A 16,098-nucleotide genomic window follows, 5' to 3' on the forward strand; every position below is an offset into this window, starting at 1 on the left:
CCTAGCCCTGCTTATCAGAGTGCCCTCGGAACAAACGAGTCCAACCAAACAGTGGGTTCTAGGGGCCAAGTTCAATTCAAGGCAGAGAGGTCAGCTCAGAACGTTACGAGGACTGATTTTCGGGTTGAGGTGGAGGCGTGTTTAAGGCTGCTGTTGGGATAGGTTTTTCTCAAAGGACATAGAAGGATCGTTGGGGCTTACTCTGAAGTTGTTGTAAAGTTAAAACCTGCACTAGTGAGAAAAGGCCAGTCCAAGGACACTTCCCACCACAGCAAAGCACCTGCTCACTCCCTCAGGGAAACAAGGGCTATTCTGGGAGAATGTCCGTGGGAAACCTCTGGCCCCTTCAGATTTCCTGTGTTGTCCTCAAACTCACACAAGAGTTCAAAGGGACGTGACTGGAGTCTCCTGAGGCTGCTTGGCCATGGTGCATGTCCATCAGAGGCACCAAATTCTTTGGGGGAGGGTTAGAGGGAAGACACCACTTTCCTGAGTGAGTAGACCTAGGAGGAAGACAGGCGGACAATCCAGAGCTTCCCATCTGGACACAGCTCGTGTTGAATAGAGGTTTCCGGGATTTTATAGCAATGCTTGTTTGACTTGCCCTAGTGTACCTACAGTGAAGTCCTGACATGCCAGAACAGGGCTGAGTCTGGGCACGCGATGCCAAGCGAAAGAAATGAGCTACAAACGGACAGATGCTGCCTGAGCCCAGTACCGAGACTGAACGTTAATGTTGGGGTGGAGTGTGTGGGAGGAGGGGCTCAGCAGCAGGTGGGAGGGATGATGGACAAGAGGGGGATATTGGTGATAGCTACGCGCTTGGAGAATATGATGTTACTGAATTGGATACAGAAGGGTGAAATAGCAAATGTTTATCTATACAGGTATATATTTTCTAACAACATAAAAATTATTAAAAACATAAAGGAGGAGGGAGCAGGGAGAGAAGGGGAGAAATGAGGAGCTGATGCCAGGGGCTTAAGTGGAGAGCAAATGTTTTGAGAATGGTGAGGGCAATGAATGTACAAATGTGCTTTAACACAATTGATGTATGCATGGATTGTGATAAAGAGTTGTACGAGCCCCCCAACAAAATTATTTTAAAATAAATAAACATGAAGGAGTGTAAATGATCACCCCCTAAATCAACGCCCCTACTCCTTATTTGAGAACCACAAGGAGTCCTCATTGTACTGTGGTGGTCAGAAGATGCGGCTGCAAGAACCCACTCAAAACTGAGCATCTCACCTCCAGCTTGTGAGCCCTCTCCCTGCTGAGGGGCTCCAAGGGGAAGCTCAGGTTGTTTGCTTCGGCCAGAGAACGGAGGTCAAAATAATACTTGGCGTAAACACTGGAGGGAACGTTGATGTTGAACTGGAGCAATTCAAGAAACTGCCTTTCGAGTTCATTCCTGCAGAGACAGAAGGGAATGCACACACTCAGCTCCTGCAGGGCGGCTGCAGCCAGGCTCGGAGACCCACCTCCAAGATCACATCCTCCCGGGAGAGAAGCCATCTCATCGGTTGCCTGGAAGGACACCCGAGTTGCTGCTTGGACCACCAAAGGGGTATTTAAAGCAGAATCCACTTGATCCAGCGCCCAGAAAGTAGCAGCTGGCAGTCAGTCAGTCATCAGGACCTGCTGCAGGGTGGCTCACTTTGCTTGTGCGCGTGCACGCGCACACACACACACACACACACACACAGCTGTGGGCGAGCATGGACCCCACCAGCCTCGCCTGGCGGGGTAGTGCGGCAGATGCAGCTCTGAGGAGCTGTCTTGGAGCCTGATGGGAGCCAGGAGACGGACACCCAGAGGGAGGCCTGTGGAGACCACACGGACTGCCTGCCTCCAGCTCTGCTGGGAGGGGGCAGGACAACGCCTCTCTATGCAAAGGAGCCACTGAAAGGAGCTACTGCTGACTTTGAGGCGTGCCTGAGTGGAGCAAATAGGCGCAATGCTCTGTTACAAAGTGTCCGTGAGTCCATGGAGAGAGGTCTTGGAAGAAAGGCGTTGGCCGGCACCTGCAGTGCCTAGCTTAGTAGGTCCAAGACTATATTTCTAACAAGGGCTCCTGGTCCTCAACGTAACTGGCGTGAACAAGGCATTGGTGAAGGAACAGGAAATGCATTCCAAAGCATCATCTGTACCACGCAGGGACCCCAGGAGTGGCTCAGCAGAAGGAACTGGCGATCCACTTCCGGCAAAAACGTCACTGACAACCCGGGGCGGCACCGTGCTGCCAGTGAAGCCGATGCCACCGTGAGTCGGAGAGGGCCTCCTGTGATGGGCTTGGCTGGAAAAGGGGGCAGGCATTCTTAAGGGTGGGCTGTTAGCGGCCCCTGGGAAGTGCTCGCTGTGAGAGGCTCTCCCCTAACCAGTCATTGGGCTGTCCTGCAGTAGCCGGTTTACCCCTGGCCCCACTTGTCTTCTGTAGCTGGACAAGGTGATTAACTGGTTTTACACCAGTGAAACCCAGCCTTGGGGCAGTGCTCCCCTCCTCCCCCCAAAAGGTACTCCGGAATTAGTGAAGGCCAAGCACAAGCAGCTCCAGCAGGATGAGGGGGGTTGGAGGGTTTCTGTTGAAGCGAGGACTGAGCTGTGTGTAGGGACAGATGAAGCTTGGGGTGTGCCTACTCCAACCAGGTCCCATGGTCGGCCCGGCCTATCTAAAAGGGTCGAATGCTAACAAGCTTTGGGGTGAGGCGAGCTCTGGAGTGTTCCAATTCTGCCCCAACGAGCTCATCCTGATCTTCTCAGATCTTAAACCTGGTTAACATCACAAACCCCATGTGGCATCGCAGGCCACACTTCCTACGCATGGGATGGACCACCAAGAACCCAGATGGGAAGGTCGGGGTGTGTAAGGGCCCCCCTATCATTAGTCCACTAAGTCATTTTCAGATCTTTTAATTGGTTAACCAGTAGATGTGGGGCTTCAAAAAGTTCATGGAAAAATTCAATCAGAACATACTGTCATTGGCTTGTTTCGTTAGTATTTCTACAAGAACAGCCTCCAAATATATAAAGTTGAGTTAAAGCCGATTCTTAAAGAACTTAAATTTCTTTAAATGACTGTTATTTAGGTCTTATTAAAAATTAGTTCTAATTAGAGACTGTCCTGTGATATACTGAAACCCAGGTGAGTTTTCAAAAAAGAGGGTGAAAAATACTGCAAAAGCCAGTATGAAAGCAGAGGTGCTCCTTGGTCACTATGAGCATGTCTTTGGACACATTGCCTCCAAGTGGCAAGAGAGTGTTACTGCAGCTCTTAACAGCAAACGAAGGCCTAGTTTTATTCACTCTTCCCCAAATTGTGTGTAGGTATCACTGAGGCCTGTTAGGGGACTTCAATTATGAGTAAAGCCAGGATGAAGCTGTTTTTGAGCGAGGTTGCACTGTCCCAGGGTTCCTGGGAAGGGGTAGGGTGGGGAACATCCTTTTTAGGCTTGAGTTCCGTGGATATTTGCTTAAACTTCCAGAAAATTAGACATTTTCCAGCTGTTGTATTTTCAAACAAAGGCAACATTTATTGACTAAAATACTTTCCAAAACGTGAAATCCCAAACTGCCGCTAACCCACTGCCACTGAGTTGATTCCAATTCACCGCGGTCCCTGAACAGGGTTTCCGAGGCTGAACATCTTTACGGGAGCAGACACTCCCAACTTTCTCCCACATAGCAGCTGGTAGATTTGAACTGCCAACCTTGCAGTTACATAGTCCAATGCTTACCCACCTGTGCCACCAGGGCTGCTTCAAAGGGCAGCGGTACACCGGGAAGGTGCTGGACACAGCCGCTAGGAAGCCACACTGGTGCAGAGCGTAGCCGCCTGCCTGTGTTCACGGCCCTGATAGGGACAATTACGAGGCTACTGTTCTCATGCAAAACCTTATAAAATACACGTCTGAGTCAGTAAACACCAACCACCTTTTATGTGGGGTTAATGCGATGGTGCAGTTCTCGTCTGCCCACACGCCTGCCAGGAGCCACAATCAACCCACAGACCACCAACTACACCATAAAGAAACCCAACCGACCTGGTGCTGTTTGACAATCAGTCAACCAGGCCTCTACAGCGAAGGGAAGAGCGCCTTCATCACCCAGTGTCCTGCCCGCCTGGCTAGAAAATGGGACGCGCTTTAAAATTCCAGGCACCAGACATACATTTCCAAGTGGCACCCATTCCACAAATGGAAATTCCAATGCCAAACCCACTCAGAGAGCCTGGGGACAGGGCACGCAGACTGCACTCCCTGTCACCAAGTCGATTCCACCTCACTGTGACCCTAAAGGGCAGGGCTGATCTGCCCCTGTGGGTTTCCAAGATTGTTTGTGGGAGCAGAATGCCCTATCTTTCCCCCTGGAGCAGCTAGCTGGTGGTCAGCAGCCCAGCGAGGGGCCCCTATACCACCAGAACTGGCTTAAGAAGCCGTACACCTTGTGGGAACAACCATCTCATCTTCCCCTCAGGCAGCACTGGTGGGTTCAGACCACCGACCTCTCTGTTCAGCCCAGGGCTTAATCCACAAATAGAGGGGCAGGCCTTTGTTGCTCCGTGCCCAGGCTGGCTCACAACACTTTGACAAGCCAGAAGGCTTCTCTTATCCTCCTCCTGTTTCCCTGACACCTACTTCCCTGATGAGATTGTCTCAACACCAAACCAACCCAGAGCAGCCCCAGGCTGGTTTTGTTTGGAACTGCGTCTCATGACTCTTTGTTCTGGCCACAAAGTGAGCACTGAGTCCTGGTGAGAACGGCTGTAAGGTGGGCACGACGTCCTCGGTCTCCCACACCCAGTCCAGCCTCGACGCAGCTTGCCGTGTGTGGTGAACATCACTCACATGCCCGCTCCCCTGAGCTGTCTGCCTTTGAATTTCCAGCAACATTCTTCCTGAACCTGCTCTTCAGTGCACCTTCCCACCGAGACGCCCACGCTGTTCAAGGCACGCACCAGAACATGCTGCGCCACCGTCCTCTGACTGCAGCGGGTTAGCCTGGGTCAGAGATATAAGCTGCTCATGCTGGGGGCCGGGGTGGGGAGTGGGGTAGCAAAAGGGGCCCCAGAAGACACAACTCCAGTGGCACCAAGAAATCCCCACCCACTGAAAAAATTGTTCCTGAGTCCTCCAAGCCAAAGCAAGGAAAAGAGCAGAGGTTTGCTTCTGCCATGAGTTAGAGCGCACTCAGTAACACGGAGCCCCGGTGGCGTAGTGGATACACGCAGGGCTCGTTTGCTAACACAAGTTGGCAGTTTGAAAACACAAGCCGCTCCTGAGGAGAGAGGTCAGGGTTGGCACTCCCGCTAGGTCCTGGAAACCCACACGGGCAGTTCTGCAGGGAAGCTGTCAGTCAGAATCAAGTCAATGGCAGTGAGTTTGGTTTTGGGCTAATGATACGAGATACTGTTGATTGCTAAGTGACGAAAGTTTATATATTTCAATACGTGCTCTAAAATAGGTCATTTTGCAACAATAGCTAAAACAACACAAAACCACCAATGGCTTATATAGGCAAACGGGTGCATACATGTATGTAGAGACAACAGATGCAGGTGACCGCACCAGCCAAGTCAAGCTGTGTCTGTAGGCTTATGTACATGTATGTGCAAACACTGGGAGTGACCTATCAATGGGTTAGCACCTAATCTCTCTTGGGAAGGGGACAAGTGGTGATTCTCCCTTCCTTCATCCCCCAGGTCTAGCCTTTTCTCAACCAGGAAAGGGAAGGTTTGCTTCCAAAGCAGCTTGGCTGCGTCAGTTTGTCAAAACCAGAGGTGAGACCAGCACCCACTCCTGCTCCCCATCAAGAGCCAAGCTGGAGATCTCACAGGCATGACACCCAACATACTCACTGCACAGAACGCAGAACAGTAAAATGGCACTCCTGCGGCCCCGGTGACTTGAGTCCTGGCAACCCCGTGTGTGCCGAGTAGAGAGAATCCACAGGGGACTGCATGGGTGGTTTGGTCCCCCCCTCCCAGCCCCACCTCCCAGCAATGGTCACCAGTCCTTTCTTCTGAGGCGCATCTAGGCAGACCCTTTCGGTTAGCAGCGGAGCCTGTGAACAGTTTGTAGCACCCAGGGACTCAAAAAGTTCACGAGTAAAAGGAACAAAAAGATAATCGGCTTTCTTCGTGAGCACCTTGAAGCCTCCACGCACAACACAGCCGCAAAGGCAGTTTCTCCTCCTCCTCCCCGGACCACGTCACCGAGCCTGGACGCGGCATCCCCACTCACATGTCCTCCACCGTGATGTCCTTCAGGATCTGGCAGTAGTCCACATTCCAGACGGCCTGGTCGTCCCACACCTTGGAGGCCAGCAGGATGGCGCCCAGGACGATGCGCTTCCAGTTGGCCGGGCAGATGTCTATCTCCGCGTACGTCAGAAGTCTTTCGAGGTAAACCTGGAGAGACACGGATGCCCGGGCTGGCTGACGGGCGCTCTGCTGCCCTGCCGACGCGCACCCACACACAGTGGCTCTCGCAGTGGGTGAGAGCTTGTGGCCAGCCTTTACCCAGGGATCGGCGGTCTGACTGTATTTACCTTTAAAAGGCCCAAGGGGTCTATAAACCTAATGCCAGGGGGCTCACGGTCAGACGACACTGTGCCAGGAGAGGGTGGGTGGAGCCAAACCTCGGGAGACCCCAGGTCGGACCAAATCCCAGCTAAAACCATGGATAAGTGCTTCCCATCAACGCTGGGGCAGCAAACAGAACCTCAGCTAGCACACAAGCTCCAACGATGACGAAAACCATATCGGGGTGAGTGGAGGGGGGGGACCGATGTGCCTCGTTGGCCCGCACAGATTTCCAATTGCACTCCACGTGTTTTGGCATGATTGCAGTTGCGGATTAGGCTAGTTTAAACAAGCGGTCAAGTCCGGCTAATGTTTGGAAACAAAACCGTATGAGAATGATTTCATCTTCTTTTCACGACTATTACCTTTCGTTTGAAACCCTCCCCGCGCGTCTCTCTGCCTCCGGCACTTCCTTTACGTGGTACCATGTCGCTGGAAGACAAGCACCCAGGGTCGCTGCTTAAGTCAAACCACTCCGCAGGAGCGCCTCCCCCCAGCTCCCTTGGAGGCCCTGCCCGTGCAGTGGGTGCATGTCTCTGCAGCGGCGAATGGGGGCTTCTGCAGCTCCCATCAGACGCCTCTGTCAGGCAGAATGGCTGCGCCAGAGAAGCAAAGCCCAACAGAGGTCACCTGGTCCTTAAGTATTCGAAACCCCAGCAAATCGACGGGGGCAGAACGAGTCCGTTTGTAATGTCAATAAAGTCTGAGCCATGACAACGGTCTTTTCAGAAAGTGCGAGCTGAGGGGAAATGTTACAGACACAAGCAGACACTTTACTGCTCAGAGGTGGGCAGAAGAGCCGAGAGGAGGGGAGCAGGGGAGCCTCTCCTCCACACCTGGCCCCTCCCGAGGCAGGCCTGGGCAGCGGCGGCGGGACACCAGCAAATGAAGATTGATGCTCAGAGGCTTGTGCCGTGACGGGAATCTACAAGGAGTACAGATGATAACACCAAACGTGGCCTCATAAGTACATCACAAGCAGCAACCAGAAGATGCCACTGGTGGGCTCACACGCGAGTATACGGAATTCCTCTTTCCCTTGCACGGATACAAAGCACATGCTCGGAGCCAGGCAGGGGCTGCTCACTGGACACGCACGGGCACAAGGCCACTCGCCACATCTGAAGAAGTGGGCTCCCGTCCCGTGTCCGCTGAGGATCTGTTGACAAACTGGGGGCTCCAGGGAGGCTTCCAAAAGCCAAAGTCAGAGGTCAGAGGACATATGGGCCCCTGGAAGTAGAAGGTGGCGGCCTGGGAATCAGAGGTTGTGTCCTAGTAGAGGGGGGACCCAGGCTGAGGCCGGAGAGGGACCCAAAGACACCGCGGCTACTGCTCAGACTCCCTGTCCTAGGGCGGGCAGTCTGCGCAGCACCTTGCATGAAGAACTCACATCGCCCTCACGGAGCCCGGGAGGAAGGGAAGCTCACCGCTCTCCCCATTTTACAGAGGAGGCAGGCCAGTGAGGTCCCCGAGAGAGCCGGCAGTCACCCAAGGAGTGGGGCCAAGGAACAGAGAAGGTTAACTCCCCACCCAGGGGCGGGCTGCCAGAGCAAACATTTCTGACTAAGGATCGTAGGACAGCGGGGTCGGGCACTGACCTCGGGTTCAGAGTGTGTGTGTGTGTGGGGGGGGGGGGGCTGTGCAGAAACACTGACAGGAGCTGCGTGGAAGACGAGAACACCATGCCAGTGGGGACCTGCCAGGGGAGGCAGTGGGAGGAGCTCAGCAGTGGCACTGCCCTCTGACAGGGAAGTCCAGGGAGGCCGAGGGGGACAGACGTGGCACAGCTGTCTGCCTGTGGGCAGGCTGCCGCCCTTCTGAAACCCACACCCCAGAGGTCGGGGAGGTGGCAGTGAGCAAGCAGGAACCAGCATGGGGACCTACACTGGCGGGTGAGTACCACGCAGGCTGAGGAGAGGCTGGCGGGAGCGGAATGGGGTCAGGCCTGAGCCGTGCAGGCCCCTTCTGTTTTCAGAGCAGGAGCAGAAGAGGAGCCCCCATCAACCAGCGGATGGGGTCCAGCTGCTGACCACTCAGCCAGCAGCTTAACCACTTCAACACCGGGGTAGCTCACTTTAGTTGACAGGAACAAATTCACTGCAGCACATACATAACACTTGAGGTTTGGGGGGCAGGCGCGGGGAGGGGGCAGCAGGCCTCCAACCTGTCTGCTTGTTCCATGAAGGTAGACTGAAGGGTGTGCGCATTACAACATACCCACAGGAAGCTCTTATATGAGGAGATAAAGCATTCGTAATAAGCTTCACTTAATAGCATGTAATTTAGCACCACTTGCCAGCAAAGCGAGATTCAAGGGTCAGCTGCAATTTCGTTAGTAAACTCCCACTTGGGTATTTTCATTCTCCGCCAAGTAAAACAATATGTAGTGTTTCCCCCCTCCCTCCCCACACAGCACCCCTAGCCTGTCACTAGTGGGGCACTCTGGCGCAATGGCATGTCCTGACTGTGATTCGTGAGCAGGTTGGTGTGCCACACCAGGCAGTCGGTGATGGCACCACGCGGAGCTGTTAATAAGACACCAAGGGAAGATAAAACGCAAACTTGTGAAATCGAGGAAATTGGTATGCAAAATCCGGTGAGAATGAAATTGTCCAACTCCATTTTAGAGATTCAAGCTCACAAAAGCAGGTAATGTTGGTTGGAATCTGGATGTTTTTATCCTGTTATCAGGGCCTGTTAGATGTAGCTAATTGGAGCACCTTCCACTAAAGTCAAGATCAAGACCGTAACTCCTTCATGGGACAAATTGCACTTTCCTCCTCAACAGCCATCTCCTAACCCTAATCCGACAGCCATCCTCCCAACATTACAGTGTTCAGTGAATTGCTACTTCTTTAGGAAAAATAATTATGACTAAGCTGATGTGCAAACTTAGATCACGAGTATAAGGGAATAAATGAATAAATATGAGTTTAACAAACCTACTGCAACAATCTCTTTAGTAGTGCCTCTGAAAGGCTGTTCTAAAGCGCATAGCAGTCTATGAAGTTTCTGTCTAGACACTCTATGGCCCAAGGGGCAAGCAAGACCGCCCAGAGAAAAGTTCCCTCTGCCCCCCCCATCCCAAGCCACCGGGAGCTCTCCTAAGTCAACCCAGAGACCCCGCTGCCTATGAAGACTGGAGGGGCCCAGGCCCACATTTCTAGATGGCGAAGACTGATTTCAAACATCATTCAGTGTGCACACAGATATACTCTTCCCATTTCTGTTTTCTAAGGTAGTGAAAGCAAGCCCCTGTAGCCTGGAAATGGCCCAAATCAGGGGCTATCGGTGACAGAGATGAACAGCTTAGCCTCAGGCTGCTTCCTGGGAAAGGTCTGTTTACAGCACAAGGCCAGGGTGGGAACCCAGAACTCTAGTTAGGGGAGGGCTCCCACACTCTGCCGCCTTCCTGTAGACAACACCATGGAGGTGGAGATTTCCCTTTCCTTCTGAGGTCTACTGTGTTGGTATGCTAGGCAGAGGGGGCCTCCAGAATCCACTAGAAGCCCTCAGCCCAGAGGCCCCAGGTCGATTTCCCTGGTTGACGCCTCCCATGTGTTGTCAGCGGAGAAGACACGCCCATCCTGGGTGACCCCACTGGGAGATGCTCCTGAAGGCCGCACCTGGCTCTCTCCGGTGAGCCTTCCCCACGGCTGTTTCTACTCTAGGCCTTCACTCTGGTTAGCCACTCCCAGCTGTGAGCATGACAGCACCGAGCCCCGAGGGTCCCAGCGGGTCACCATAGCGGGGTGACCTTGGGGACCCGCAGCCCACAAAGCACTTTACAAATTACAGCCTGAAACTCACTAGTGGGTTTCTAAATCAACACAACGGACCATGAACATTTTTTGGGGAGGGAAAAAACAATAGGCTGTGGGGGAAAAAAAGTAGAAAGTGGAACACTTCAGGTATAGTCATTGTTTTGTGAAATGTGTGCGTGGTTGTGCACTTGACCTATGTCTCTGCATATGGACATGTATATATTTATGTGTGTGTCACTGTCTTACCCATGTTTGTACCACTGTTCTAAATAGCAAGAAGTTAGAAGCTGCCCACACGGTCATCAGTAGACTGATGGACACAATGGGACGCTGCACAAACACAATGGGACGCTGCATTGCTGAAAAACAAGGGAGAAGCCAGAAAGTAGCTCATGACACAGCCAGACCTGGAGATCACGATGCTGAGTGAGGTCAGCCAATCACCGAAGGACAAACATTGTGTGAGACCAACTCCTAGGATAAAAACCATGACAAAGGCATCGGAAGGGAACCGACTTTAGAGATTCACATGAGGAAGAACCATGTGTTAGAGAGCTGACCGCTGTGGACCTGGGTGAGAGGGAGGATGGAGGATCAAGGAGGGATGAGGGAGAGGAGATAAGCAGCTGGAACTGCTGAATCTGAGCTGACCGTCTGAGATGTAAATGGCCCACATTCAATTCACAATTTAAAAACATCATTGCCTTAGGCACTTCGATTCCTGATTAGTGACTTCATCTCAACCTTCTTTCCTGCTCTCTGCTTTACTGACTTTCCATGGGAAGGGCCAAGCTGAGATTCGGTTACTGAGAAGTCAGCCATCTGGTGACTTCACCACCCTCTTCCTGTTTGCTGACACCAGGAGCAGCAACTGAGTAAGTGTTGGGACCTGACACTGGAGAGATGCCATCGTGGACAGCAGCTATAGTGCCTTCAAAACTAGGGACACAAAAAGGGAGTCTTGGGGTCAGAACCAGCGAAGAGCTGTCAGCACCGGCTTCTGAGGGGCATTTTCTGAAGCGCAGCCTGAAGCTGGTGGCTGGCACTCGTGTGTGTGCAGCATTGACAACACTGCCACGGCCACCCACACAGGGATCCAACTCAGGTGGGAATGAAAGGCCTCTCTGTATGTCAAGTGCCTTCTTAGTTACAATTAATACACAGCTCAGAGTAACACAGCCCTCTGTAAGTGTGGGCTGCCCACAGTGAGCCCTTTGAGGCAGTATCAAAGAGGAAGGAGAAAGAGAGTTACTGAACTTTTGAGTGATCTCAGACAAACGAGCAGGGTCAACACCACCAATCACCCCTAGATCACACTGATAGTGTGTGCCCTTGCTATACGAGACAATGAAAATGGCACAAGAGAAACCTCCGAAGTCCCACCAGCAGGGCACTCTACATCCTACCCCGCCATTACACCCCCCAAAGTGCCAGGGCCATCAAATGGCTGACTGTTCGAAGGTCTTTGTACCTCCCGGGTGACACTGTCCCCTGATCCAACTTATGGATTACTTGGCTGACAATGGAATCATGAGGCGAGTTCATTTCCAGACCTATAAGGTAAGGTGACCAGATGTCCCGCTTTTGGCAGGGCAGTCCCGATTTTTAACAATTTGTCCCGCATCCCGTGGCGTTTTAAAAAAGTCCTGATTTTTTTAAAGAATGCACGACAAGCTAGGGTATATGGTTTTCGGCTGCCATGTGGCTGTTTCATCAGGATATGAGTTTTATCAATGGTGTCCCGCTTTACCAATGTTAAAATCTGGTCACCTTACAAGGGTGACTAGAGGGACCACCTTGGATCATAATTATTTGGATAAGGACAAAGTTCAGAGGGGTCAGGAAAGACAAGAGGATGGAGACAGGAAACCCAGGGAGCAAGTGGTGTGCTATACTGTGGAGACTGCACTTAATGGCATGAAACAAAAATGTGTACGAATGATCGAATGGAAAACTGATGTGCTCCGTAAACCTTCACCCAAATTCACAACAGAGTTAAAAGAAAACAAACAAACAAGGAAATTCTGAGACACAGTCACAGCCAAGAGAGGCCTAAGGGAACCTGACGGCGAAACCCGATGCACTGTGTCTTGGCTAGCGTCCAGAATAGAAAGAAAACACAGCAAACAGAGAAATCTGAAGAAAGTATACACTTTCGTTAATAAGAACATATCAATACTGATGGTGGAAGTTACATAATTTCAAATCAACTTGAAGATATATAAAAGTGTGGGGTGGAGTTTAGCCTGTCGTTCAGATCACAGCCTGACGGTGACTCTGTGGGCTGAGCCTTTCCATAAGCAGGGTCTTGCAACCTCCCACCCTTCTTTCTACCTTCACCTCCCTGCTGGTGAGCCACTCTGAGACCTGCTAGGGCCACCGCCCTAAGAACCGCACGACTTTGCACCCACCCACCTGAGAGCTTCCTGAATTCTGCGTCACTGCTGTGTGGCTGAATTGAAAGAGGGACTTCTGGACTAGACTTGAGTTGGACTGGACGGGGATGTTGTCTTGATGTATGATAACTTCTTGATCTAAAGCTCTTTCTTGCACATATATGAGTGTCACTGGACTTGTTTCTCTAGTCAACCCGGCCTAACACACTGCGTTATTAATTTTAACAAATGCACCATACTAATTATAACAGTTAATGACTTAACATGATCCTTCTAGCCCTCCACTTTGTGATGTACTGTAAATCCTAGCTTCTATACCTGTGGTTATAGTCTCATTTGGGAATGAAGCATCTGTTATGCAAATGAGCAGAATTAAAGTGGGATATATACGAAATCCTCACCTTAGTTTAGTTAAAGATGTGGTCTGCAGTTAGCCATCACCTCTGAAATCCATGTTAGAACAAGGAGTAATTTCCTGTTTTACGCTGTTAATCCTTAATAGGCAGACTGTCAGCTACCTTCTTACGGTAATTTAGAAAAGCATGGTGCTGGGGTCACAGAACTGGCTGAGACTCTGTCTGCCCCACTGAACAAGTGCAGAAGCCATCCGCGTGTCCTCTACTGAACCGTCTGACCTCAGAAGTTATAACGACCATGGCTCCATCAAAGCCACCTTTGTGACGCGAGTCCAGGTGCATTCAGTTGCGTGGCCAACATTGGTATTCATCAGGAGAATCCTCCAGACCGAGTCTGAACTTTGGATTTGGGGATTGCCAGCCTGGACACCTTCCTGAGCCGTTTCCTTGACTTACAAGAGAGCAACGAGGCGGAGACCATGGAACGGCACAGCATTTTCAAAACAGTGAACATCTGGAGCATATTTAAGCTCCACCTCATGGGATCGTGCTTGTGCTAACCCTTATTGATTATTTTTTTGCACAAATGTAAGCTACTAACAGAAGGGAGATAGTAGGAGCTTTCTGTATCTTCCTGTGACACTAAAAATCTTCTATAATCAAAGGTTATTTTAAAAAAGACAGTGACACAATAATATACCAAAACATACAGAACGCCCATCAAAATCCACCCCCCTGTTCAAACTCTGGACTTAAAGCAGAGACGGCGCTAGTCAACGCTGACTCTTGAATGGAAAGCTGGGATGGAATGGGAAGTCAGGGCTGGGACAGCTACTTTCCAGCATGTCCGATCCTAAATCAGTGAACATCAGCCTGCAAATGAATGATGAAAACCTACAGGAGAGCAGGGCTGAGATGAGGTGGACTAAAGGGACCAGGCCTGCCCCTGACTTCATTGTGGGCCTGACCGGCCTTGCAATCCTAGAATACAAGAGAAACGTGAGAGCCTCTTGCCTCTGACACCAACTTTCCCCTGAGCCTGGGCTCCTTTGTCTGACGCTTACAGGCACAGATCCCTGATTCAGACAGGAGGTGAGCTTTCTTTTTGTCATCCAACTACCACATGGGACTAAAGCAGGTCTCAATACCTGGTTCTGAGCACAACACAGCTCAGGTAACCCTCGAGAGAAATGATGGGCCACAGACACGGTTAGCCGGAAGCTCTGGCCCCCTGCCCACCTGACCACAATGGTGTTGGCTTCTCCATTGCTGTTGCCAGGAATGTCATACAGTGGCCCTTGTGAAGGTGTAACATAACTCAGTAAGGTGCAACTGAATGACCTCACCCTCTGGTTTAATTTCCTGCCCTGTCATTAACAGTAGGAGGCCTTTTAGTATGTAAGGCAATGCTAAGAAAATAAATCTAGTGGTGCTTAGCTACTATTTTGAAAATGAGTTAATTAAGCCACGGACTAGCTGCTGCAGGCTAACTGGGTTCCAGCTACTAAGGAGCCTGTAAGCCCTGGGACAAGCAGCAGGCTGCGGTCTCTCCTGGTGGGCAGCAGGGACAGAGCTAACAGCCGTCCTTCCGGCTTCCTCCCCTACCAGCTCCTGCTCAGCAGAGGTCCTGGGACAAGCAGCAGGCTGCAGTCTCTCCTGGTGGGCAGCAGGGACAGAGCTAACAGTCGTCCTTCCCGGCTTCCTCCCCTACCAGCTCCTGCACAGCAGAGGTTCTGGGGCAAGTGTGTGCCCAAGAGCAAGGCAGAGATGAAAGTATCTCTGTTAACTCTAGACCAGACCCATGCTGATGGCGCCTTCTAGCTCTAGGGCACATGGGAGGGCAGGAGAGTCCTACAAGGTTCTTGCTCTCAGAGCGGGCATCTGTGTGTCTTTTCCCTGCAGGCAAACAGGCTGACTCTCAGTCGAGGCAACCAGCGGTTGGCTGAGAATTGGTCTGCGGTTGCCACCCAATCAATGTGTGGGAGCCCGACGTGGCTCATCTCCAGGCTGCGGCGAACAGGAGCCCGTGCAACTCAGACAAGCACACCCCAACACCCTGCTCCATCACCACGCTGGAAGAACACAGAAGTGGCCAGAGCCACTCCTCTAGCACTCGGAAGACATGGCCCCTCTGTGCCGACAGATGATGAAGCACTTCAGATGCTCTCGTGGGGCTTCTGAGGAAGCTGGGCGAACTGCTGGGAGTTAAATGCTAGCCAGTCACCCACATGATATCAACCTTCTTCACGTTAGACAGAACACTGCATCGCTATCAGGTCATAATTTTCTTAGGATCTGAAGATTTAGTGATTAAAATAAAATTCCACCTGTTCAAACTTGAAGTCACCACCTTCAAAAGTTGATTCAAACTCATGGCAACCTTCCAGGGCAGATTAGAACTGCCCTGGCCCCTTTGGGATTTCTGAGGCTGTAAATCTTTAATGGGCAGAAAGTCTCATTTTCTCCCATGGAGCGGCTGCTGAGTTCAAACTGCTGGCCTTTTGGCTAGCAGTCCAGTACGTCAACTACTGCATCTACCAGGTTTGCTCCAAATTCTATCTACAGCAGCTTCAAAATAAAACGTTCCTATTTTAAGATGGATTCATATTAAATCTGACCCACAGTTTTACCCTTCAATCCAAGTTCCTTAGGTGCCTGTTGTATGTTTCTGCAGGACCTTGGAGTCCTTTGGGGAACAAAGCTGGGCTATAAGAACCTACGATCATTGCAAGTCACTCACGAATAACCACTTGTTGCAGGTCCGCTCTACCCACAGGTGTCATGAAGTTCAATGAGGGACAAGAACGACCAGGATCAAAGAATAAACACACCCAGGCTTGCTTACTAATGTGTCGGTAGGAGGAGGAGCACAGAGCTCCTAGTGGGGCAGAAACCCATACTGCCCCGGTCACCTGCAAGCTTTCCACTAGACACACGCTCTCCCTGGAAGCTACAGGGAATGGCCTCTTCCTCTCCAGGGCAGACAGGTACTCGTGAGT

At 51.4% G+C, this 16,098-nt stretch overlaps 1 protein-coding gene across 1 annotated transcript in view; it reads right to left on the minus strand.

Annotated features, from left to right (window-relative positions):
- CCNY (cyclin Y) overlaps positions 1-16,098 on the minus strand; it is a 206,122-nt gene that overhangs the window by 3,101 nt on the left and 186,923 nt on the right. The window contains exons 8-9 of the mRNA XM_075550275.1: positions 6,243-6,409; positions 1,252-1,414 (exon numbers count right to left, since the gene is read on the minus strand). Of these exons, the coding sequence (XP_075406390.1) occupies positions 1,252-1,414; positions 6,243-6,409 (330 nt within the window). The remainder of the gene's footprint in view (positions 1-1,251; positions 1,415-6,242; positions 6,410-16,098) is intronic.

Source organism: Tenrec ecaudatus, chromosome 5 (assembly GCF_050624435.1).
Source record: "Tenrec ecaudatus isolate mTenEca1 chromosome 5, mTenEca1.hap1, whole genome shotgun sequence".
NCBI classification, from domain to species: domain Eukaryota; kingdom Metazoa; phylum Chordata; class Mammalia; order Afrosoricida; family Tenrecidae; genus Tenrec; species Tenrec ecaudatus.